The 26091-nt window shown below is 34.2% G+C and overlaps 4 protein-coding genes and 1 pseudogene across 4 annotated transcripts; 2 read left to right on the plus strand and 3 right to left on the minus strand.

Annotated features, from left to right (window-relative positions):
• The first annotated feature begins 1742 nt into the window (after positions 1–1742).
• Positions 1743–3844, plus strand: LOC116018984 (probable caffeoyl-CoA O-methyltransferase At4g26220). The gene is made up of 6 exons (XM_031259037.1): positions 1743–1835; positions 2048–2091; positions 2277–2356; positions 2471–2615; positions 3043–3174; positions 3269–3844. Exons 2-6 carry the CDS (start codon positions 2053–2055, stop codon positions 3557–3559), a joined length of 687 nt encoding a protein of 228 aa, XP_031114897.1. The 5' UTR covers positions 1743–1835; positions 2048–2052; the 3' UTR covers positions 3560–3844.
• A 1190-nt stretch (positions 3845–5034) lies between these two features.
• Positions 5035–7233, plus strand: LOC116020734 (probable caffeoyl-CoA O-methyltransferase At4g26220). The gene is made up of 6 exons (XM_031261237.1): positions 5035–5135; positions 5354–5397; positions 5574–5653; positions 5765–5909; positions 6443–6574; positions 6672–7233. Exons 2-6 carry the CDS (start codon positions 5359–5361, stop codon positions 6960–6962), a joined length of 687 nt encoding a protein of 228 aa, XP_031117097.1. The 5' UTR covers positions 5035–5135; positions 5354–5358; the 3' UTR covers positions 6963–7233.
• Positions 7234–8632: 1399 nt separating this feature from the next.
• Positions 8633–10934, minus strand: LOC116020101 (annotated as a pseudogene).
• A 2879-nt stretch (positions 10935–13813) lies between these two features.
• Positions 13814–16233, minus strand: LOC116021186 (8-hydroxygeraniol dehydrogenase-like). The gene is made up of 5 exons (XM_031261800.1): positions 16032–16233; positions 15786–15899; positions 14537–15038; positions 14280–14433; positions 13814–14179 (listed from the first exon to the last, which is right to left on the minus strand). Exons 1-5 carry the CDS (start codon positions 16127–16129, stop codon positions 13977–13979), a joined length of 1071 nt encoding a protein of 356 aa, XP_031117660.1. The 5' UTR covers positions 16130–16233; the 3' UTR covers positions 13814–13976.
• Positions 16234–20275: 4042 nt separating this feature from the next.
• On the minus strand, positions 20276–25068 carry LOC116020526 (probable rhamnogalacturonate lyase B). The gene is made up of 14 exons (XM_031260996.1): positions 24965–25068; positions 24717–24774; positions 24079–24200; positions 23763–23816; positions 23059–23197; positions 22558–22728; positions 22278–22430; positions 22039–22145; positions 21542–21632; positions 21274–21415; positions 21032–21191; positions 20811–20927; positions 20443–20572; positions 20276–20287 (listed from the first exon to the last, which is right to left on the minus strand). The coding sequence occupies exons 1-14, from the start codon at positions 25066–25068 to the stop codon at positions 20276–20278; spliced, it is 1560 nt and encodes a 519-aa protein (XP_031116856.1).
• Positions 25069–26091: the final 1023 nt, after the last annotated feature.

A 26091-nucleotide genomic window follows, 5' to 3' on the forward strand; every position in this document is an offset into this window, starting at 1 on the left:
TAAGAAATAATTACTCTTATTATGTTTTATTACATTAGCAGCTAGCATCTTAGTATTAGTGTTTTGTAATTTCATAAATTTTATGGAGAGAGGTAATCTAACCAAAAAAAAGGGGGGAGAAATTGCCATGTTGACCCTTCTTTTAACAGCAAACAAACTGAATTACTAACAGAGGACTAAATTGAGTAAAACCATCAAAGTCGAGGACTAAATCAAGTACAAAAAGTCATTTACGACTAAATCGAGTAAAACCACTATAGTTGAGGACTATATTGGGTATTAACTCAAAAAAAAAAAAGACATTAGTTTAGCCTATGGGCTATGACAGTTACACATATAATGTATAGTGAATTGAATTATAAAAACCATTTATCTCTAATTAAAATTCATATTACTTTAATCTACAAATTTTATCTATCCTTGTGGCCGTCTGGGGTCGTATGTTGCACTAACAAAATTTGTACTTTCAATGTTCTTGGAACAATTTGGTACCATTAGACCACAAGTTCCTTAGCTATTTCACCTTAATTAATGTTAGATACATGACAAAATAATTATTAAGCATATATTTGTGTATGTACCACATGAATCAATAGCTAGCTATTTCCGTAAATAATATAGGCTTCGGCAAATTATTGCATAAACCATGGTCTACACAGCTATGTGCACCAAAAATAAAAAGTGCATTTTTATTATACTAAAAATACATTATTTTTGTACTGAAGGTACATTATTTGATAGTATATATAAAATAATGTACTTTCAGTATTTAAATAATGTACTCTAAAATAATGTATTTTATGTACAAAAATAATGTACTTTTAGTATATTAAAAATGTAGTTTTTAGTCTTCAAACAAAAAAAAATGTAGTTTTTGTTTATGGTCCACACAGCTGTGTGGACCATTGTCCAGACAATAATGATAAGCTTCTAATGCATTTTTTTTAATGTGATGATTTAAATCCCCAACATTAATCGAGATATGCATTATGTAAATTCCGTTTATGTGTAATAGCCCATAAATCATATAAGAGATGTAAATTGCACAACTTGTCATACAAAATGATTGATAAAAATTAAATTAAATATTTAAAAATATTATATGTGTTAATCCAGATTAATTCCCTGATTTTTGTCTCATTTATTTTCTGTGACAATAAATGTATACATTATTCTTTAAGTGTTATACACTATATTGTTATTTGACAAAATTACCTTTACTGCATTTTTGTTGGACACAATTTACCATTACAGTGTTATAATTCCGTTACTATTTAATAAATTCTAACATTGATGACTAAATAAATAAAAATTATAATGCATCCTTAAAATTACTATATATAGTACAGTGTAAATACCATAAAATAACATTTTTAAAAATGATTTTGTACCAATTGTATTTATAACATTGTGCATTATATGTAACTTAAAATTCTTGAACTATCATTTTCTTTGTTCTATTGTACAGCTTGTAATCTTTATTTATTTATTTATTATTTTTAAAATTATTCAAATATAATCATAGTTTGTACAAAGACTAATCATAGGATAGACGGTCAACAAAATTTAATAATGATACAAACAAATAAAGTGATTAAGCTCTACGTTTGAACGTAGACAAAGTCAATCCATATCAACTTTATATGTCACAGCTTGTCGTAAAACAAACAATAACAATAATGACTGGCTAGACAATTGTGCATGCATGCTTTCTGACTTTGCTTAATTGAAGCTTTATAAAAGCAACATTATCATGAATTATTGCTCCTCCAAAACATTATCCTCTTCTTCATCCCCAACTTCTTTCTCTCCCGTCTAAACAAAACCTAAATAAGGTATGCATTTCACCTCCAATTTCTCCCTTCCTCTTATCTATATTTCAATCGATAATTCGATATTGTAATACATTATACTGTGATAATACGTCACAAAAATTTCTTTGACTTCTACAATTTGATTCTAATATTTTACGGAGTAATTTAAGATTTACTATGCAGTTTGATGACGTTATTATATTCCAACTCATCAATGTTCTTATTTCTTTTAGGTGTAATGGAAGAAGGGTTATTGCAGAGCAAAGAATTATATGAGGTAATACTCTTATTTTATATAGATCAATTGCTTATCATTAGATAACAACTATAAAAGGTCAACTGTTTATTTTTTATTTTTTATTTTTTGATAATAGGAAGCTTCTCAGCTTTCTCTTTCTAGATTCACTGAAAAGTGTGTGTAAAATTGGTAAATTAATGTATTATTTTTCATGGAACATACAGTACCTTCTACGTACAAGTGTGTTTCCACGCGAATCGGAGCTTCTGAAAGAGATAAGGGATATTACTGCAAAACATCCACTGTAAATTCATTAAACCTTTCACACCGTAATAAATTTAATTTTTATGCAACCTGCAATGTAGTTCTGTTGAAATAGCGGATGTAGATGATAAATCACAAAATTTTATTTTGTCAGTTCGACGATGGGTACAGCACCGGATTCTGGGCCAATGGTGGCAATGCTCTTGAAGCTATTGAACGCCAAAAACACTCTGGAAATTGGAGTTTTCACTGGATACTCTCTGCTACTCACAGCTCTTACCATCCCTGATGATGGCCGGGTTAGTACTGTTACTCTATCACAATATATATATATATATATATTTTTGTTTTTTGTTTTTTGTTTTTGAGCGATGAGCTAAACCTCAGCAACAACCTGAGGGTATGTGTGTTGGGCGGAGGTCTAAAAGGGTCAATCCATAAATTAGTGCTAGGGGATTGTTGGGTAGAGGCCATCACCTTGTGTCTTCTAAATGTGATTGCCGTGTATAAAGAAATATAGCTAGGCCTTCGATACTAACTGTATTTGCGTTTGATCCTAGTGTGCACTAAGTAAATTATGTTGTTATACCCTAGCCGGTAAAATACAATAAATATATAAACCAACTTAAATTGTTCATAGTTGACCGAGCTTAAACAAGTCTAGGTTGCGCATTCTGTTTTGTGTATTAAACTTCAGTTTTCATCCACATTTGTTTAATTTATCAGATTACAGCCATAGACCCTGACAAGAAGGCATATGACATGGGATTGCCAGTTATAAAGAAGGCAGGAGTTGAGCACAAGATCAACTTCATTGAGTCTCTGGCTCTTCCTGTTCTTGATAAGCTCTTGGAAGATGTAAGAAACAACAGAACACACGTTTCAATTCGCATCCGAAAGAACAATACAATTGTGCGGTTTTTAATGCTTAGGATGTTGTTTTGATTTGCAGGAGAACAACGAGTCGAGTTTCGACTTCGCGTACGTGGACGCCGACAAGATAAACTACAAAAACTATCACGAGAGAGTGCTGAAATTGGTGAAGGTTGGCGGGGTTGTGGTGTACGACAACACGCTTTGGTACGGGACGGTGGCGATGCCGGAGAAATCGGTGCCGGAGGATCTTGTATCGTACAGGGGCCATATTGTTGAGCTCAACAAACAATTGGCCGCCGATTCTCGCGTTCAGATTGTCCAGATTCCGTTGGGCGATGGAATGACGGTGTGCCGACGCGTGTGTTGATTTTCTTGCTTTTCATGTTTCCACTTTGCCAATTATTTGTTTTGGAGTGATTGTGTGAATAAGGGCTACCTTATTATAGTGTTTTGGTGCTAGTTTAGATCATGATGAACTTCAAAGTTGAAGGTGTAATTTGAAAAATGATGGAACGAGAGACTAGTATTATCTACTTGTACAACTTTTGAAATTTCTTTCAAAAGAGATGATTATGTGATGGAAAAGAAATATTGTATTTTATAGGAGAATTTTATTAAATAAGTTTCAATGGAAGTTGTGGGAATTAAAAAATTGGAGTTGATGAAAATGAGAGATGATAGTATCACCAATGATGATTTTTGTTAGATTTTTATTTGGTGATGAAGAAAAAAAGTATGAGAGTGAATTAAAGAAATAATTCTATAAGTACAAGCTTTTAATGAGCCTCCCTATAGAGAAGAAGTCCAACTACTACTAAATTACATTACATAAAGTTGTGTGAACCATAAATAAAAGTACATTACTAAATTGCCCTTGATTTTTTATTCACAAATTCCCTATTTTCCCGATCACCTATCCTGATGATTGATAATTTTGGAGACATATATATCACATTAGCTAGTCTAATTTAAAGAATCAAACAATTTAACTTTTTGAATTGAAAATTGTGGTAAAGAGTAGCTAGGAATTTAGTGGAGGCTATGACAGTATAACACATATAATGTATAGTAAATTGAATTATAAAAATCATTCATCTCTAATTAAAATTCATATTTCTTTAATCTACAAATTTTATCTATCCTTGTGCCTGTGTAGGGTCGTATGTTGCACTAACAAAATTTATACTTTCAATCTTCGTTGAACAATGTTACCTTACTGGTTAAAGAAATTCTGTTTATTTCACCTTAACTAATATTACATACATGACAAAATAATTATTAAGCATAATTTGTGTACCACATGAATCAATAGCTAGCTATTTCCGTAAATAAGCGTGTAATGATAATGTCAAGTGGATATTCATCAGTGTGGGGACTATATTCAATTATTGACTAATGCTCTCACGTGGTTTTTTTTTTTTTTAAGTACAAGATGGGACTCCAACTTTAATCATAGTTCACACAATAATGTACATTCAATATAAAAATAATGTACATTTAATATATTAAAAATGTACATTTTGTTATGATTCACAGAGCACTACGTGGACCATGCTCCACACAATAAGAGGGTATAGGCAAATTATTGTGTGAACCATGGTCCACATAATGCTGTATAGATCATAACAAAAAATACATTTTAATATACTAAATGTATATTATTTGTCTACTGAATGTCCATTATACAATATAATGTACATTTTTAATATAATAAAAGTATAACATATTATTTGATACTACGATGATACAATAATGATTCAACTGTATGTCAGAGTTTGTCGAAAACCAAACAATAAGACAATGGCCCATACATGCTTTCTAACTTTGTGTAATTGAGGCTCTATAAAAGCAACATCATGAATTATTGCTCCTCCAAAACAGTATCCTCTTCTTCATCATATCCCCAACTTCTCTCACTCCCATCTAAACGGAACCTATATAAGGTATGCATTTCACCTCCAATTTCTCCCTTCCTCTTATCTATATTTCAATCAATAATTCGATATTGTAATAAATTATACTGTTATAAGACATCATAAAATTTTCTTTGACTTCCCACAGTTTGATTCTAATTTTTTAATTTAAGATTTATAATACAATTTGATGACGTTATTATATTCCAACTCATCAATTTTTTTTTTTTTTTTTTTTTTTTTTTAAGGTGTAATGGAAAAAGGGTTATTGCAGAGTAAAGAATTATATGAGGTAATATTCTTATTTTATAGATCAATTGTCTATCATTGGGTAAAAACTATAACTAGTAATGAAAATCAACTTTTTTTTTAATAGCTAGGATGCTTCTTTTAGCTTTCTCTTTCTAGTTTCACTGAAAAGTGTGTATAAAATTGGTAAATTAATGTATTATTTTTTGTATGGAAAAGTACCTTCTACGTACAAGTGTGTACCCACGCGAATCGGAGCTTCTGAAAGAGATGAGGGATATTACTGCAAAACATCCTCGGTAAATTCACTAAACTTTTCACACTGTAATAAATTTATGCAACCTGCAATTTACTTCGTTCTGTTCAAATAGCATATGTAGATGATAAATCACAAAATTTTCTTTTGTCAGTGCGGCGATGGGTACAGCACCGGATTCTGGGCCAATGGTGGCAATGCTCTTGAACCTATTGAACGCCAAAAACACTCTGGAAATTGGAGTTTTCACTGGATACTCTTTGCTACTCACAGCTCTTACAATCCCTTATGATGGCCGGGTTAGTACTGATACTCTATAACAATATGTTTTTTTTGAGTGACGAGGGAAACCCCAGTCACAACTTGAGGGTATGTATTAGGCGGAGACTGTAAAGGGCCAAATCCATTGATGGATGGTTAGGGGACTATTGGGCGGAGATCGGTGAAGAAGCAAGTCCAGTACTTTATCTCTCGAAAATGTGATTGCAGTCTATAATGAAATAAAATTGCACCTTCAATACTAACTATAGTTTTGCACTTGATCCTAACAGTGTGCACTAAGTAAAAAGTACAATGAAAAGGTAAATCAGCTTAAATTGTTTATAGCCGACGGGCTTAAACGAGCTGAGCCTAGGTTGCCCATTTTGTTTTGTTCATTAGACATCAAAAAATGCTATTCTTACTCCCAAATTTTACCCCCAACTTTTACTTAATCTCACAAAATTTTGAATTTGACATTTTTAATTGGGTGATATAATGGAGTAGAAATAAGGAGTAAACGTAGTAGAACTCTTAAACATCAATTTTCATGGGCATTTGTTTAATTTATCAGATTACAGCCATAGACCGTGACAGGGAGGCATATGACATGGGATTGCCAGTTATAAAGAAGGCAGGAGTTGAGCACAAGATCAACTTCATTGAGTCTCTGGCTCTGCCTGTTCTTGATAAGCTGTTGGAAGATGTAAGAAACCATCAAACACGCGTTACAGTTCACATCCCGAACGAACAATATAATTGTGCGGTTTTTTTAATGCTTAGGATGTTGTTTTGATTTGCAGAGGAACAACGAGTCGAGTTTCGACTTCGCGTACGTGGATGCTGACAAGATGAACTATAAAAACTATCACGAGAGAGTGCTGAAATTGTTGAAGGTTGGTGGGGTTGTGGTGTATGACAACACGCTTTGGTGCGGGACGGTGGCGATGCCGGAGAAATCAGTGCCGGAGGATCGTTTACGGAACTGGGGCCCTATTGTTGAGCTCAACAAACGATTGGCCGCCGACACTCGGGTTCAGATTGTCCAGATTCCGTTGGGCGATGGAATGACGGTGTGCCGACGTGTGGTTTGATTTAATTTTCTTGCTTTTGATGTTTCCACTTTGCCAATTATTTGTTTTATTGGAGTGATTGGGTGAATAAAGGCTACCTGATTATAGCGTTTTCGTGCTAGTTTAGATTATGGTGATGAACTTCAAAGTTGAAGCTTTGAAGAATGACAGAACTGCATATATATAGATTAGTATCTACTTGTATAACTTTTGAAATTTGTTTCAAAAGAGATGATTATGTGTTGAAAATGAAATATTATATTATATTTTATAGGATAATTTTATTAAATAAGTGTCAATGGAAGTTGTGGGAATTAAAAAATTGGAGTTGATTAAAATGAGAGATGATAGTATCACCAATGATGATTTTTGTTAGACTTTTATTTGGTGATGAAGAAAAAAAAAAGTATGAGGAGTGAATTAAAAAAATAATTTTACAAGTACAAGCTTTTAATGAGCCTCTCTATAGAGAAAAATTCCAACTATCATAACGTGCTCGCGGCTAAACCAATCATTATTGTGCGGACCATGATCCACAAAATTGTGCGAACCATAAATAAAAAGTATATTATATATGTACATAAAGTTTATTATTTGAGTAGTAAAATTATATTATTTTGTATACTATCAAATAATATACATTTAGTAAACGAATAATGTATTTTTAGTATATTAAAAATGTACTTTTATATTTAAGAAAAGAACATTATTTGAGTACTAAAAATACAATATTTTGAATAATATACTTTCAATACACAAATAATGTACTTTTAATAAGTTTAAAATGTAATTTTTTTAATGGTACACACAACACTATGTGGACCATGGTCCACGTAATAAACAATTACTCTTTTTTTTTCATGGAGAAAATGAAAATTTAGATTAGTATTCATTATTTTCTTTTGCAACTAATTAATGATAATTGTTTGTCGTGTGGACGCTGCCCTATTCCCCTTAGAGAACAAAATTACTGTTGGCATGGTGCTACTATCTCCTGGTGGAACCTTCATTTCGGCCGGAAGCGGTCCTATCATTTGCCATGCATCCTCGACACTAGCCGAAGCAATAAGCTGCAAGGAGGCTCTCTCTTGACTAAGAGAGGAACATTCAAAAATCAAGACTTGAAATGGATTGTCAGGTTTAGGAGCTTCAAAATCCTGTTCAAAAAGTGAAACAAATTTTAAACTTGATAATTAAAAATGAAAAAAAAAAATTAAAATCTATAATTGAAATTGAAAATACCATTATAGTCTATGAATGAAATTAAAAGTGAAATTAACTTTTTTCATTTTGTGGAGTAAGTTCATTACCTTAGAAACAGAATATATGTTTGGTAAAACTGTTAGATATATATATTTAATAAAATATATGTATAGATAATGGAGAGAAAGTGAGAAGTCCCAATAGGGATACAATTTTTATTTGCTTTACTACATTGAAGTGTTTTGTGATACTGATACACTCCCTAAGACCCTAACAATGCTAATGTTGTTGCCAGCTTATACCCATAACCCATGTCCATTGATTTAATAACTATAATAATACCCACTAAATACTACTTTCTCAAATAATGCTATGCTGCCACACATCACTAACATATAACTAATCACTAAACCTACTAATGCCACTATCATCCACTTGGTTTAATATTATTATTATTATTATTATAACAAAACAACTGTATTCTTCACTTGTTATTCAATATGAACAAAACAACTGTATTCTTCACTTGTTATTCAATATGAAAAGGCTCAGTACAGTTTTACAATCTAGGCACGATATAATCTGTGCTACATAGTACATATTGTTCACTACAACGAAATTTCAGACACAATATTTTGTGACAAGTTGGTCATGACATTACACTTTAGCTAGCATCTCGATACTTGGTCTTTTGTGACCAATAATTGAGCTACTTATGTAGGCCGACAGCAGTTTCTTGAATTATGCAGGTGGAGTAGTGAGCGTGTTGGCAACATCGATCACAAATCGATATCTAACATCCGATTTAGCCAGACGTTCCATGGCTGTGTTCACATAGTTCATATGAACGACCTCAACTTCTGCAGTGATGTTGTGTTTCGCAGCAAAATCAATCATTTCTTGCGTTTCCTTTTATTCCTCCAATTGCACTCCCTGCCACCATCCTTCTTCCTGGTAATCAGGGGGACCAACTATATATTAGCTTCAGGTTGTTTCTGATACCAAATTGAAAATATGTGTAGTGATAAGTTCTGTCTCAATTAAAATGTTAAGTTGATAGTTGGACTGTACATTTATGTATTATGTGCATGCTGAACAAAATTAATTTATGAATTTGGTACGAACCCATGAGCAGAGGAAAAACTGGAAGCTCTAGTGGCTTCTCTGGCGCACCAACCAGCACGAGCTTGCCGTTAGGCTTCAACAGGTTTATCAATGGCGCAATTGAGTGCACAGCCGAAACAGTATCAATAATTCCATCCAATGTGCCCATAGCAGCCTAGTAGTTCAAGGAAAACCCAGATTTACCAAACATAATTGGACCAAATGCTTAACCAATTAATATATTTTGGAGTTAATACCCTACCCAATATAGTCTTTAGTTTTGCATTTCTGCTTGGATCTTAACAAGGGAAAGAAGAAAGAATGAGAAGAAAGATGAGAAATAACCATTAGAACCACTGTACTATATTGAGTATTAACATTGGTTTAATTACCTGCATCTGTTGTGGATCGCGGCTGACCAAAAACGAGTCAGCGCCGAGATGATTTATGGCTTCCTCTTTCTTGGTCGGTGAAGTGCTTATGACTGTGACTTTGGCCCCAAACGCCTTGACGAATTTAACCCCGACGTGGCCGAGCCCGCCCAGGCCGACAATGCCGATATGCATGCCGGGGTGGTTGAGTCCGTAGTATTTGAGGGGGCTGTAAAGTGTGATTCCGGCGCAGAGCAAAGGCGCGGACGCGGCGAGGGGCAGGGTGTCGGGAAACCGAATTGCGTAGTGTTCGTTACAGACCATTTCGTTAGAGTAGCCCCCGTATGTTATGGTTCCATCGTGGTCCACGTAGCTGTAAGTTTGGATCATTTTGGGACAGTAATTCTCGAGGTCGGTTGAACAAAGGTTGCAGGAGCCGCAGGAACCAACTAGGCAGCCCACGCCTACTTTGTCTCCCACCTTGAATTTCTTCACCTTGCTACCCACCTCTGTTACTTCACCCACAATCTCATGCCTGCAAAAATCAAGTCATTTAATACTAGCATTAAGTGGCACTTGGTTGCACCCCATATGAAAGGGATGGGTTCGAGTCTCGGTGGAGGCAATGCTGATTCTTTGTACTTCAGTAGGTTGAAAAAGTAGTTATGAACGAATACTACATTGTAATAGAGTCGTAGTACTCAACAAGAAAATACTAGCTTTATGTTTGGGCAGAGACCTAAAGGACCGAGCCCAGCACGGCCAGGGAATTGTTTTGAAAGGCCGGTCAAGTCTACCGCCTATCTTTTGAAAATGTGACATTGATGACTAAGAGATAAAGTTGCGTTTTTAACTGATTATAACTTTTGACATAGTGATATGTGTTTAAATGCGTACCCTGGTACAATAGGATAAGTAGACATGCCGAAATCATTCTTGGCAAAGTGAAGATCGGTATGGCAGATCCCACAGTACAGCACCTTAAATCTCACATCATCTTCTCCAGTTGCCCTTTCAATCAAAAGTAACAACAGGATTGAACAACTTAAATTTTCAAATATGATGATATATTATGAAAGAAGATATAAATACTAAATAGATATACCTTCTGGAGAATTTGAAAGGGGAGAGGACACCAGAAGTGTCTCTGGCAGCCCAGCCGTATGTCTTCACTGGGTGTTCATTTTCGTAGGATTCCTCGCCCATTTCGCTTTGTGATATGAAGAAACTTGGGAGATTATTGCAAAATTTATTTTGGAAAGATTTAGGAAGTGATGGGGGATGTATTGGGAAATGTTGGATTATATTGTTGCATTTGCTCAGATTATCAAGAATATATATATATATATATATATATATATAGTGCTAATTCGAAGATTCGGAGGAAAACCAATTAATTAAAAAGAATGGCGTGGGCCGTGCCGGTTACAAATTATAGGAACAGTTGTCAGTGATAATATTTATAAATGAATAAACTAAAATATAATATACGGAGTATTTTAAAAAAGAAAAGAAAAGAAGAAGCTAGGAATATCTCAATAAAAATTGCTAACCCTTACGTAACTTCTGGGGAGGCACCACATAGGAAGTTGACGAATGTGAGCATTGATATATGGCTAAACATTGCAATCATGCTGATGCTTGTGACCCTGATGGCTTTGTACAGTGTACTTCTGGTTTTATTTTAACCAAAATATAAATTTTAATAATACACCGGATGACAGTAAGTCATAACAAACCACTAAGCTAAGTTTAAAGGCAATTACTTTTGGAACAATTACTGATTTTAGTTATCACTATTTGTCTATCTTAACCCACACTTTCTTTTACTGTCACTACCACATGATAATATTGTCAGTCAAAGCAGAAGTGAACATGTACGGTTCGGTTCCTGTTTCAGAAATGACAAACCAAAATCGGCAAATTCAATTTGTACCACCGGTTTGAACCGGGTTTGTTGTTAGTTGTTGGTTTTTTTTTTTTTTTTTTAAAAATAAATTAAAATAGTCCAAATTCAATAATTAATTAATTTTTATTTTGATTTTTTAAATGGTTATCTCAAACATTTAATCTTTAATAGTTAAACTAAAAAATAAAAATAATTTTAGAGTTTTACTTAATTTTACACGGACTAAGTTGTTTACGTATCTTATCAAAATTTCAATAAGAATCACATCTCATGTAGTTCTCTTACTTTTTTTTCTTTTTTTTCTTTTTAATCTTGAATCAAAATCGATGGTTTCAAATCCTAATATTATCAAACTTTCCATACGGTTCTGGACTCCTGGTTTTTAATCAGAAATGTTCATACATTTTCGGTTCCTACAATATACGATTCAATTTGAATCAGACCGGGGTCATTCTTAAGTCAAAGTTCATTATAGATTTTTTTTTTAATTTAAGAAAGGATATGATTTGGCATGTCAACATGAGATTATGTTGATGTGACAATGATGACATCAATATCACGCAAACAAAATTAATGGTCTTATTAACACAATTAACTACTATTATTCTTAATTGTTTCAATGTTTAAAGTATATGAATTAAATTTTAAAAAACTAAAGTATATGGATAAAATTACATACAATTATATAGCACCCAAACTAGTGATCTATTTTTACATTTTATATAATGAAATTAATTGAATTTTAAATAATTTCATATTCTAAAAGGTAGATAATAATCTATAGATCCAAAAGTATATATAGATAATAATCTATAGATCCAAAAGATATAATCTATAATTATAATCATATATTTACTATTTTTTTTTCTTGCCAACCATGCAACCACTAAAATAAAAAGCTACACTTTACTCTATACTCCCATCAAAGAAGATAATATTTTCCCTGATGTAGGGTACGTGGCTGCTAACTTGCAGCCTCTTGTCAAACATGGCGGCCAACGAGAATTCTATAATGCGAAATTCTTGGTTTTAGTAGATAAGAAGTATAGTTTAAGAGTTGCTTACAACATTATGATAGGAATTTAATCTTTGTTATAAATATTGGGCGAATTTGAAATGTGTGTGTTTTTTTACAGAAGTGTTCAATTTGATGTAATGTCTCGAAACAATATTAATCTTGATTTACGTCATTATAGTCTAAGAACGGATTCATGCGATTCAGGATATAATATTAAGAGGAGTTAATACCCATTTTGGTCTTCCAACTATAGCGTAATACTTGGTTTAGTCCCGAACAATAAAAAATATCTAATTTAGTCCTCTAACCTTTAAAATCACACCCAATTAGATCATCCGTTACAATTTTCATCTATTCACCGTTATAATTTTTATTTAAGCAACCATTGCAGTCTTCATGCCAATATTGACATTTTCACATAACATTGGACTGATTTGGGCCTCCACAAATGAACTTGGACTTGACCAAAACAAATTGTTCTTAACACTAATTGGTATTTTACAAGCCCAATTCTAACCAAACAAATATAGTCTTATTATTATATTATATAGTCCCAATGTTCCCCCTTGACAAAACTGCCTTTTTAACGCCACATTGGGTATTCTGGATGGAAAATACTACATGGACTCCACTTCTTACTCTCAACTTCTACTCTCTTATACAAATTCTTGATGCATACACTTTTTCTACGATCAACATGATAAAAATATCATATCCTTGTTTGTCATATCATGGAGTAAAAGTGAGAGAGTAGAATTTAGGAGTACAAGTAGTAGAATTATAAGTGTATGGAAGTAAATAATATCATACTCCGTATTTAATTTGGTTGGACAACAACTTTTACTCCACAAATATAATTGGTCACATTTATTAGGATCTTTCTGAAATCACCAACAACCTCAGAGGAAGCAGATGCATCACAAGGTTTGAAATAATTCTTCACACCTAATTCTCTGCAATAATTCACTTTTGCAATAAAAGAGATTTGGTTAGATTACTTTCCAAATCTCTAATTTATCCCACCATAATCTCCAAACACAACTAGCCTTTAGTTATGCATTAACTTTCCATCATGACTTCAATCACTTCAATTACACCATTATACATTACCATTACATATCTTACTTACTTTACGAGTTTCGGTTTGTGATATATGATCTCAAACAAAATTTTGTCTTGAAATGAATAAAATTGACACAATTTTTTTTGTGATCTTAAAATGGAATAAAACAATCAATATTTTAAGACTGAAAAGTAGTGCTATTGGTTGTGATTCAAAGCAGAGGAAGAAATTTTATTTTTAGTTGCATCAAACTAACAGTCAACACAATCAAGGACAATAAGATGCTAAAGTACAGCTTCTCAGAGTTCAAAACCTCTTCTTTTAACGTTCATAATCTGCTCTTGTGAAACCTTTTAAAAGGTGTAGATTAAGCAGCCTTCAATGTTTTCCCTATATCCAGTACAAATCTGTATCTCACATCAGATTTCTTAAGGCGATCCATGGCAGTGTTCACGTAGTCTGCTGGAACGATTTCAACTTCTGGTGTTATGTTGTGTTTTGCTGAGAAATCTAACATTTCTTGCGTCTCCTTCATCCCTCCGATGCAACTGCCAGCAATTAGCTTCCTACCTGTTTGAGCAATGATCTCATAAATCTCGAGAAATATGAACAATTGCAGAGATTATATAATAAGTGTCTATAAATATCAATGGAACTTGCATATGCTTACCCATAAGCAATGGGAACATGTGGATTTCAAGTGGTTTTTCAGGTGCCCCAACCATGATCAGCTTTCCATGGGACTTCAATAAACCAATCAATGGTAAAAGAGCATGAACTGCAGAAACCGTGTCAATAATGCCATCCAATGTAGCCATTCCAGCCTAAATTTTGTTCAAACCACACGGTTAAAACGCAGCAATAAGCCATGATTGACAAGAATTCACGCTAGTGACAAAAAACTCCAGAGATCGGATTTCATTTCACCTTTATCTGCTCAGGGTCGGTGCTAACCAAGAACAAGTCAGCGCCAAGACGCTCCAGAGCTTCCTGCTTCTTACTAGGAGATGTGCTGATAACAGTCACCTTTGTGCCAAAGGCCTTTGCATACTTGACAGCCATATGGCCTAGACCACCGAGACCAACCACACCAATGTGCATCCCGGGCTTGTCAAGTCCAAAGTATTTCAAGGGACTATACGTAGTTATGCCAGCACAGAGCAGAGGAGCAGCTTCCATAGGCAGGCTTTCGGGCCATCGGACCACAAAGTGCTCATCAGCCACCATGATGTCTGAGTAGCCACCGTAAGTGGTGGTTCTCAAGTCATTGTAAGTCTGTACGCTTAGAGGGCAGTAATTCTCGAGATCATTTGCACAGTTATCACATTTACGGCAGGACCCTACCAAGCATCCCACACCTACTTTGTCTCCAGCCTTAAATTTCTCTACCTTGCTACCAACCTCAGTCACCACACCAACAATTTCATGCCTGTATTTTAAACATAGTTGAAAATGGACAATAGACATTATATCCTTAACCATTTCTTAGTAAAAAGACTACACACAATCCATATACACATGTTTACTTGCCCACAAAACGCAAAATTCCCTCACCCAAGGCCTCGCACCCTACCCGACTGGATAGTGGAGGGGTAAATCAAGTGACTCAACAGCAAGTTAGGTGAAAAGACCAGTGTCTAGTGCTTACAAGAAGACCACCACATTGGGAGTAATGCCCACACTGCAACTGGGCTGGATCGGTGTCCTTGCTCACAATCTATTCAATAGAATGTTAGGTGAAAAGACAAGTGGTTGGTGCCTACAAGAAGGCCACCACATTGGGAATAACTCCAACTAGATGAAAAGACAAGTGTCTGGTGCCTACAAGAAAACCACCACATTGGGAAGGGAATAACTCCAACTAAGTGAAAAGACAAGTGATTGGTGCCTACAAGAAGACTACCACATTGGGAATAACTCCAACACTATAATTGTCAGGTTGGATTGTGTCCTTGCCCGCAATCTATCACAAGACAATCTACCTACCACTCAAAAACCAGTTGAGCTGCAAGTGTAGGCTATACATACACATGTTTACTCAGATAAACACAAGCTTAACTAGAGCAAATAAAGATTTCATGGAGTTGATAAAGTTTGGGTTCTCATTAATGGAGGATGGAGACAATTTAGAGCAAGCAGTGTATATGTAAAGAGGGAAGGAGAAATGGAATCTCACCCAGGGACAATGGGGTACTTAGTGAAGCCCCATTCATTCTTGATCTGGTGTAGATCCGAGTGACAGATGCCGCAGTACAAAACCTTGAATTGCACATCCTTTTCACCGGTAGCTCTGCACCGATCAAACCGCCATAATTGTTAGTAAACTAATCAACCAAATATCCCTCTTTCTTGGATTAGTTACTGATAAAAACTCCGCCTTTGAAGCGGCAAACCAAGAAAGAAAGATCAAGATTTTGCATACCTTCTTGAAAACTTGAACGGTGAAAGAAGCCCAGAGGTGTCACTAGCTGCATATCCAAAGGCCTTAACTGGGTGCTCTTCTTCATGTGACGCTGCCATTTTACCAAAATCTCAGGCAATATTATCACAATGTGGGAGAAATTAAAGAGAATTGCAACAAGTAACTGCAATCTTTGGAAGCTAGAATGGTTATGTGTAACGAGTCATGTGTACATTATATTTATAGAGATCGAAAGTTTAGGGCTTTGGTAACCCCCCCCCCCCCCCCCCCCCCCCCNTTTAGGGCTTTGGTAACCCCCCCCCCCCTCCCCTCAACGTCTCCATTTCGATTTCTTTTTCCTGGAAATTTCCAGCATCCCATTTATTACGCTACCTGCCTGCCATCTATAACTATAAATTCAGGCAAACTTTTAAATGCAGTAGTAAGTCATCACATGCTGTATTTAGTAGAGTTTCGTTTTTGACATTTTTACTGTCATGGTAATACTTGTTCATATTTGAGCACAAAGTGCTTGACATCAAATATATATTTAATATCTGTTTCTAGGAGTATGCATAATTCGGTTTAAAAAATGGTTAAATGATTGAATTGACAAATTTTGGTTAATTGTTATTTTATTGATATATTTCAATTCACTTAATGGTAAATAATTTAAAAGAATTTTAGTTAACAATTAATTTGGTTCGAAAGTATTGGTTAACCAAATAAACAAAATTACATGTATATGTATGCTTTATTTAATTATTTTTTGTAAAAAACGTAATGATAATAATTATAGATGCCCGCCGGCCACGTCCAATAATGTGGTTTACGGTGGTGGTTCATCGTTGAAGGCAACCAAAATCACTGTTCCATAGTGCAACAAGTGGCTATTGTTGAGCCAGAAAACCAATTGCTTTTTTGGTTCACGATTTTCCAAAAGATTACGGCTTTGTCACTTGTCAGTGTTTTTGGAATATGAAAACTCATACTTTTTTCACACTAGATGTTACACTTTGATCGTTATTGGCTACCAAATTAGCACCCCATTTTTGTACTAAAAGTTAATGAGAGATGTTGATGAAAATTCAGTGAGGTAAACGTTTTTTTGTTTTGAAAACATTTTGTTTTCAAATTCGTTTCGAAAATATTTTCTTATTTAATAAAAATTTGTAAACTCGTTTTTTGGATTGAAAATTTATTTAATTTGTATCTATTCTTGCCTCTTGATTTGAATTTATATTGGATTAATTCTTATCAATCTGACTAACACAATCACTACAAATTATAGGTGACAACATACTAGAAGGAGATAATTAGATAAAAGAGTCTTTGAACCTAACTTTATAAAGCTTGAAGCACCTAAAACTCAAAAAGATTAGCCACTTTGTTTTGTTGATGAAACATATGCTTAACTTGAAGCTCCCCGTTCATGTTGAGGAAAGTTTTGCAATTATGGACCAAATTTTGAATTGTATCATGCTACGTCTCTCTATTTGTGATTAGTTTTAGAGCACTATTATGAGTCTACTTCAAGAATCACTTTACAGTAGTCTTTGGTCCACACTATTTCTAACCCTTTCATAATTCCCAAACAATTCAACTTCAATCACTCAAATTTGACCAATAGTAATTGAGTGAAAAAAATCTAATTTACCAGCCATAATTAATGCATAAATAAACTTTACTAAATTTCAAATCCTTGAATAATTTTTAACCCAATCAAAATCACAGTTCCATAATACAAGTGGCTAGTATTGAGCCCAAAAAAATTAACTAGTTTTTTAGTACAAGATGATTACGGCTTGTCAGTTTTTATAGAATATGATAACTCATGCTTTTTCACAATATACATGGGTTACACATGTTATTTAAAAATATAAGCTCAAATAAAATGGAAAATGTGAGTTTAAAAGTATTTTGGGAGCGTAAGATGGTTGTTATGCCATGGACCTAGATCTACCTTGTAAGGTGGACCCAGGTCTATGTTCACAATTTTTTAACTTTGTATTCACAATTACAAAACTCTATATTCACAATTTCAGAACTCTATATTTAATAGTATAACGCAATTTTTGAATTTATATAACAAAATTGTGAATATAGAGTTAAAAAATTGTGAATAATGAGTAATGTAATTTTATATATTGAGATTTAAAATTTTGAACATAGAGTTTTAAATTGTGAACATGGACCTTTTTGGAGTCATTTTTTAGATTTATTTTGCATCTTTACATGCGAGATAGTGTTTTATGTTATATAATTTAATTTTTTCAAACAAAATTGTATATATATTAGTGTAAATTCACATTCATTGTTCAATATTGGACAAAGACGCTTTCTCAATTTTAATTTTTTCAATTCAAATGAGTATAATTTGAGAATTAATTTTCTCATACACTCTAATGGGGATTTGGGACTTGGGGTATATTTTATTGGGAAAGTATTGGCCCAAGTTGGATGGTGAAAGAAGGAGGTTAGCCCGAGTCTGGTTAGGGTTGGAAGACAAGCATGCATAATGGCCCAAAAAGGCACAAAAGATGAGAGAGAAGGAGTTCACCGAGGCAAAACTACTGACGGCCGACAGGCCACTGATCGACGGGGTGTCCCGTCGAAATTCTGGCAACGGGGAGTGGCCAGCGGGGGCAGTGTGGGTCTCATTGAACTGGCGACGGATAGGTGGAAGCAGGAACGCACTACACCTTGACCTAGAGTAAAATAGTAATGGTTGCTGCCAGCAGAGATTGAACCTAGCTCCTAACCCACTAGGTCATCTTGTATACTACAACGCTACACCCTATATTTGTTCCTATATTTGCGGGTTGATAGAATTAATAACCGATAATGACCGGCCATTGGCTGGCCGGAGACTGGGTATATGCATGGCTCGTCGGCCACCTCAGGCCATGGCGTGGCTAGCACGGGTGGTGCGCCCTCGGGCACGACAACGACGCTACAAAATAATCACTTTAAAATGATTTTTTAAGCACAATCTTTTCCAACATGTTTATCATTATATTATTTGTTTCAATCTTAGCACCTCATTTTGCACTTGTAAAAAAAAATGTTACATGTGTTTGTAAGAAGTAATTTTTTTTTTTAATCACGTATGCCTATTTTGTTAAAGGAATAAAAGGGAAAAAATTGTGAACTACTACTTTATTTTTCAGAAAAAAAGGTTTTAATCAAAACATTTCCCAACCTTCCTAACTCGGAATATAATATACACACACCATTATTAGAGATATTTAAAAAAAAAAAAAAAAACCTTCCTAGAAATATGGATGTCTAAATCTATTTTTTAAAAATATTTTTCTACATCATCAATAGGAGTTTTGCAGTTGTGTTAATAATAATAATAATAATAATAATAATAATAATAATAATAATAATAATAGCAATTTTACATACACATTCTATATTTTCCCTACAATTTTTCTTTATGAGGTGTACGTCATCATTTGATGGATAATTAAATTTATTTTTTAATTAGTGAGATGTCAGTCATTTCATGAATACCTAAAAATCATAATATAAGGAGAAACGTTTGGAGGAGATATTCAAGAGGGGAAAACAACATTTTCCTAATAAAAAAGAGTGAACATTATTCAAGAACTACAAGTTCTCTCAATTTCTCTAAACTCAGAGTTAGAGATGGAGAAGATGCTATTATCTTTGCCGGGTTAGGGGAGGGGAGGGTTGTGGGGAAAAAGTTGGGGTCGGGGATGGAGAAAATGCTCCTGTGCCAGCAGGGTTAGGGGAGGGGGAGGGCAGTGGGGAAAAAGTCGGGGTCGGGGATGGAGAAAATGCTCTTGTCCCGACAGGGTTAGGGGAGGGGGAGGGCAATGGGGAAAAAGTCGGGGTCGGGGAGGGAGAAAATGCTCCTGTCCCGGCAGGGTTAGGGGAGGGGGAGGGCAGTGGGGAAAAAGTCGGGGTCGGGGATGGAGAAAATGCTCCTGTGCCAGTAAGGTTAGGGGAGGGGGAGGGCAGTGGGGAAAAAGTCGGGGTCGGGGATGGAGAAAATGCTCCTGTCCCGGCAGGGTTAGGGGAGGGAGACGACAATGGGGAAAATGTCGGCGTAGACAGAGAATTTTTGTTTGTATCTGTCTTGTCTCCTTCCAAACGGATGTAATCATACATAACTCCCCTAAAGGGATTTCCACTATTGGGTTGCTGCAAATATATCGTGTTTTCTCTATTCACAAGTTGAGATCCTAAAAAAGTAAATCTGTGCTTCGAATATATTCCATGGATTCCATGTCTGGCTATTGCATTACCTGCCCCAAGCCAATTAATTATAAAGTCGGGTCCTTTATCTCGGTTGTTAATCCAAACCTAAGAATATATCACCGGATCACATAATTAATTGACATGTACAATAAGAGACAATCATAGATAAATACGAGTAAAAGTTGACATATGTTTTACGTACTAAAATATCGGCATACGAGGAACCAGCCAACGCTATTCGCAGTGTATAAGTTCCTATCCGGTTAACATTATTTAGTGAAAACAAAATTCTCCACGTTGTTGATTCATATACATTGTTCCTTCCAATTCTTCTGCAATGCCAAAAACAAATTAAATGTATTACATGGTTAATTAAGTCATTAGCATAGAAACTAATATATAGTATTAGATACAATCATATATAGTATTGTCTATTGTATACAATATTGATATCAATAGTACCTACTAGATTATAAGTCTACCATACATAATTATGTACGTATTATCAACACCACAAGAAAATGAATTAATTCATAGATTGATATGATACAAGGTAGATGTAAGATTCACCTATTTACATGAGCAAAGAACCAGTCTTTTGTGTAGTCACTCTTGCCGACAGTGTAAACCAAATCGTGTTTAGGATAATAATCTGTGTATCGATCCCATAGTCCATATTGTTTGAACCTGTTTTCAACAACGTTGGTGTAAATAATGCACCAAAAAAATGATTATTAATTTGGAATGTAAGCAAAGCAAAATTTTGTTATTTTGGGTAAGGTTGAGCTCACTTTTCAGCGGTACGGTTGATGAACACCCTATTCACTAGTCCGGGTTTGGGATCAGGGACGAAGAACTCTGAAGCCTTGCGATCAGGGATACCGATTTCCCATAATGTTGGACCGTTTCTTGGAGGATAAAATACGAGGTTTCTAACATTAATATTGTCACCTGCATCCATTAATCTATTTGTAATTTCAAGAGATAAAAGCATAACAAATGAAATGAAAAGAATTTAAGGGAAAAATTAAACCTGGTGTTATGTTAATGCTAATGTTGTATTTATAGTCTCCAAGAAATCCAGGGACCCAAGCGTACAAGTTGTAGTTTCCAGGTCTAACAGCCCGAATTTTGAAGTATCCTGTCTTGTTCGTTTGAGTCCAAAATTGATATCCCTGAAATACTAAAGTATTAGTCCAGTAGTAATAGGTATGAAAATTTTTTGAATTAAGAGATTTTGAAATCAATTGTCATTCTTTTTTTAATTGTTGCTTTCAGAATTTTCTCAAAAGTAGACAAACCTTGACGTCTCGTTGCCATGATCCAGCGTTTCCTGGTGGAGCCAGTCCAACGTATGCAAATTTTGCTGACATTAACTTTCTGCTTATGTACCTAAACAGGGCCTAAAATCCATTAATTTCTCGACAATCCACAGTGCTAAATAAGCGAGTTAATTTTTGCAGTTGTCCTTTGACTATAATGATTTTATTAAGTTAAAGATGTCATCGTTATATTGTCATAACAATTTTAACTTAAAAAATATAAGAATAATAAATACTTGGAACATTTTCAGTTATTACTAAAAATGGCGAGAAAACATAGAAAGTATATATACTTCTCTATTCTTATATTTGACAAACATCTAACATAAAGACTAAAATAAACAAGAACTTCACAGTTAAGAACTAACTATATTATACGAAAATAGAAGTGGAGAATCAAAGTTGTAAAATTAATATAATTCATTTAGGGTTTCAAAAATTAACTCCTAAGTAAAGCAAAAAGGTTGAAAACTTGCCTGTCATGAACTAGCAATCTGCCAACAATGGTACCCCGTTGATGACCTTTGGGATAATCTCGCGACATTGGGAAATTATACGGCCAGCTTTTAGTTTCTGATAACATCTAATAAAAATGAAAAGAATTATTCTTAGCTAATACGAAGTAAGTAATCAAATAGGTGACTCATATATGTATAGAATGACCAATTATTTATTGAGATTTGAGGAAGACAAATTAAAGTTCACTGAGGATTACTGTTTCTTTAGCATTTTTCCAAAGGTATCGTGGATTGTAGCGTGAATGCGAGTTGAGATATATAAAAACAGGACCGAAAACCTTTTTCCATGCCTCCCCATTTCGCAAGCTCACTGTGTGAATTTTCCCTGCATAATGATTGCTGAAAAACATCTAAAATAGGAAACCATACACACAAGTTAGTATATGTGTTTCACCTTTTTGTGTTAGTTTGCATTAAAATTTATGATAAAATTGTGTAGAAGCTAAGCAAACTTCTAGTTGGAGGGGGTTTCCATACCGATAAGGCGACTGGACCAACATGTGAGGTGAGATCTTGTTTTATAGGACCACCAGATCGGAATTCACTACTCCCTGTAATGACCCAGAATCCAATATGTGGCTTAGGGCAAATCCATCCGTGTACATTAGTGTCTTTACTCTCTAATGAATATTGGTATTTATCATCCACCTAAATTAATAATAAGCACACAACATATTAGACTTCTTCACCGGCCTTCGCCCAACAATTCTCCCTTATCTGCACAGATTTTACTCTTGCTTAGACTCGACAAATGACCTGGCTCTAATAACCGCTACACCAAAAGCTATAGCTCGTAGCGAATGCCCAACTTTATTTTTTTTATATACGGTCATATTTTCGAGAGGCGGGGTGTCGGATTTGACCCTTCAGGTCAGGCGTCCACCCAACAATCCCCTAACCCCCTAGTGCTAAACTTGGCGCCTCCCAACACAAGAAATGGAGGGAAGTGGGATACATATATTGTTGTTAATTAATTACCTCCCCTTTGAAAGTGGGATTGGATGGGTGAGTTAGTAAGACAGCTTCTTTGTAGGCAAGGGGTTGACTGCCATACACCCTATCAGCAGCTGTTGGCATCCGTCTTTGAATGTGATCTGATATAGCCATAAAATTGAACCTGAAGAGATAATATATGAAAGTAGTTGATCTGAGGCCTTGCACACAAGTTCTAACAGAGTGGAGTCCAGGTTTAATTAAGATCTTACATTCTGGCTTTTAGATTCAATGAAATCCTTGCTTGATCAATCTTGAGATCAGGCCATCCCTGTGGGTGATCGAATATTGCGTATGTGTAGAAACCAGAACGACCCGCCTGCAATACATACCTGCATGTATTTTTTGAGCTCATTAATAAAAAATTTGACCCGTCTCACAAATTAAAACTCATGTAATAGTCTCACACAAATTTTTTGTCTATAATAAAACCTTTTGTCAATATTGAGAGGAAGACTATGGTTGTCGCGACCGTCGAAAGTTTTTGTAAAGGAAACCTCAATTTGGTTTTCGTCTGCTACTATAATGTGGAAATTTGTCGCTAGAAGTCTGCACATACATCATTGTTATTGTCAAAAACATGTTCATCAGGTTATTCATCTTGTATGCTTCAAACTCTTAGGGTTTATTCAGTTATGATTTTTGTAAACAGACCTTTATAAAATCTAGCATCTAGTTCGAGAACGTACCTATCATAGACACTTAATCTTCTATTTGGGGTTTTCCACACAATATCCCATTGCCTAAATATACAAGAAAATGGACAAATTAGCAATTTTTTTTATGTGGCAAGAGAAACTCGCATTACGTTGTCACTATTTAAAGTGTACACTATTTTCTTTTATAATAGCATGCAAATTATATATAAATAATAGGTAAACCACATTAAGAAGACTTTGTACTGCGAGTTCGAATTAGACCAAACAAGTATTGATAATAATCGAACTCGTGACTTTCCAAGTATGAATATCATGCTTAATTTAATTTAATTTTTTTTAGGCTTACCCTCTATATTCTTGTTGTTTAGAATCATTCAGTAGGTTTTTAACTCCATTGAATTGAATTCCTGCAATTGATCCGCTTGGATTGGTTAAGGTGACTTTGATGATGCCATTGTCCATCACTACCTGCAATACACTCAAAATTACGTACGATATATATCTAATATATCTAGTAGAATCAACAATAATCAATTTATAATATGTTTCAAAAAAATTTATATGATTTTCTGCCATTCGGTTATATATACCAATATCTTTGTCCCTCTTGATTTTATTTTTAGTTTTTTTGAGTACTACTGATTCTGTTCATAATTACTTTCTCAATCTACTGAAGCACAAAGAGCCAGCATCGCCTCCAGGCTCGAACCTACCCATGGATGCAACAGGGTGCCACGAAACCACAAGGTCATTGGCACCAATATTTTTAGTTTTGCTCATTAACTTTAGTTTGTTTCACTTTTAGTTTTATAACTTTAAAAACATTTTATTTATAGCCTAAATATTGAAAAATGTCATCACTTTGTGGATGGAAACTTTAAAAATAGGGGCCTCCCACTTTATTTTTTTTTAAAAAAAAGGAATTAAATACTAGTAACGATATTTAATTTGACTGATATATATGCATGGGATCGAGTTTGTTACATTTTTACTCGTGACGTTCAGTGTCAATAGCGCACCGTTGCGCTTTGAATGATTTGACCTACAAAGCCAGCCAGGAAACATCCATTTCAAACATCATATCAAAAACATCATCGTACGTCTCATTCAAGATCGAGTCGCCACATAAAGTTGCCGATCCTGATTCTCGATACATACATACATATATATATATATATATATATATATATATAAGCAAATAATGAATTAAATCTGAAAGAATATATATATACCTTGTGGGTTGCACGATTGCAGATGAAACAAGTAGGAATAACAAGTGAAGAGCAATTGTGAAGCACTGCTGCGTAAATGAGCTCCCAAACCTCGGCGACGACATCTATAGATACACGACAAGAACAGAAGTTTCTTGATAAATTATATGATATGAGCAAAATGAAATGATAATCAAGAAGAAGAAGAAGAAGCAAGCTAGAAGGGAGTGAAATTAAAGAGAGATACGTTGAGGTGGAAGGGATAAGAAATCAATTCATCAGTAAATAGGTTATGATACTAAAAGTAATTACAGTGGTTTAGGCGTTATTTTGATTTATACTTGGATGGTATAATGCGAAACAGTCGCATCTTTGGTTGAGATGCATTAATTTAAACTACATTATTTCAATTAATACAATTAAATTTTGCTTATTTCTTCTTCCTTTTTTATTTAAAAAAAAAATACTTAGGCGATTTCATCTTTGATATATTGTCGTACTACTTTTAAGTCCACACATTCGCATTCAGTCGTGACATAAATGAGGCGATGAACTAGTACCCGCCTACCATTGTAAAAACACAATGATGCATTACATATAAATAGAGTAAATTTCACTTTTAATCATTGATTATTGTGACATTAACACATGTAGTCCATGGTTTTAATTTTGTCACATTATATCATTAACTTTTATTTGTTTGCCACAATTATTCATCTTTTTAATTTTTTTTTAATTAATTCATTATTGATTAAATATACATAACATTTAATTTATTCGATCATTATTTAATTATAAGAGTTTACAAAAGTGAAATCAATTACAAGTTGAGACAAGAAACTTAAATGTACTGTTAAAATTACATGCATGATAGCATTCTTTATTGAAAAATACTATTTTACTCCCAAATTCTATTCTCATATCTTTTTTCTTGTCTGGACTCCCCGGCCACCAAAGTACTATTCCCATCTTTCTTTTATTTCTTGAATATTTATCAAATTACAAGTAATCGCACTCTTTCAAATTAATTATGCATGATAAACATGTAAATTGCTTCAAACCAAACCAACTGTTTTAACTTGATTACAAATTTGTTGAAAACTATTGCACCAAAGTTTTAAAATTTGGTACTAAAACTAACATATAGT

This window comes from Ipomoea triloba, chromosome 5 (genome assembly GCF_003576645.1).
Source record: "Ipomoea triloba cultivar NCNSP0323 chromosome 5, ASM357664v1".
Lineage (NCBI taxonomy): Eukaryota > Viridiplantae > Streptophyta > Magnoliopsida > Solanales > Convolvulaceae > Ipomoea > Ipomoea triloba.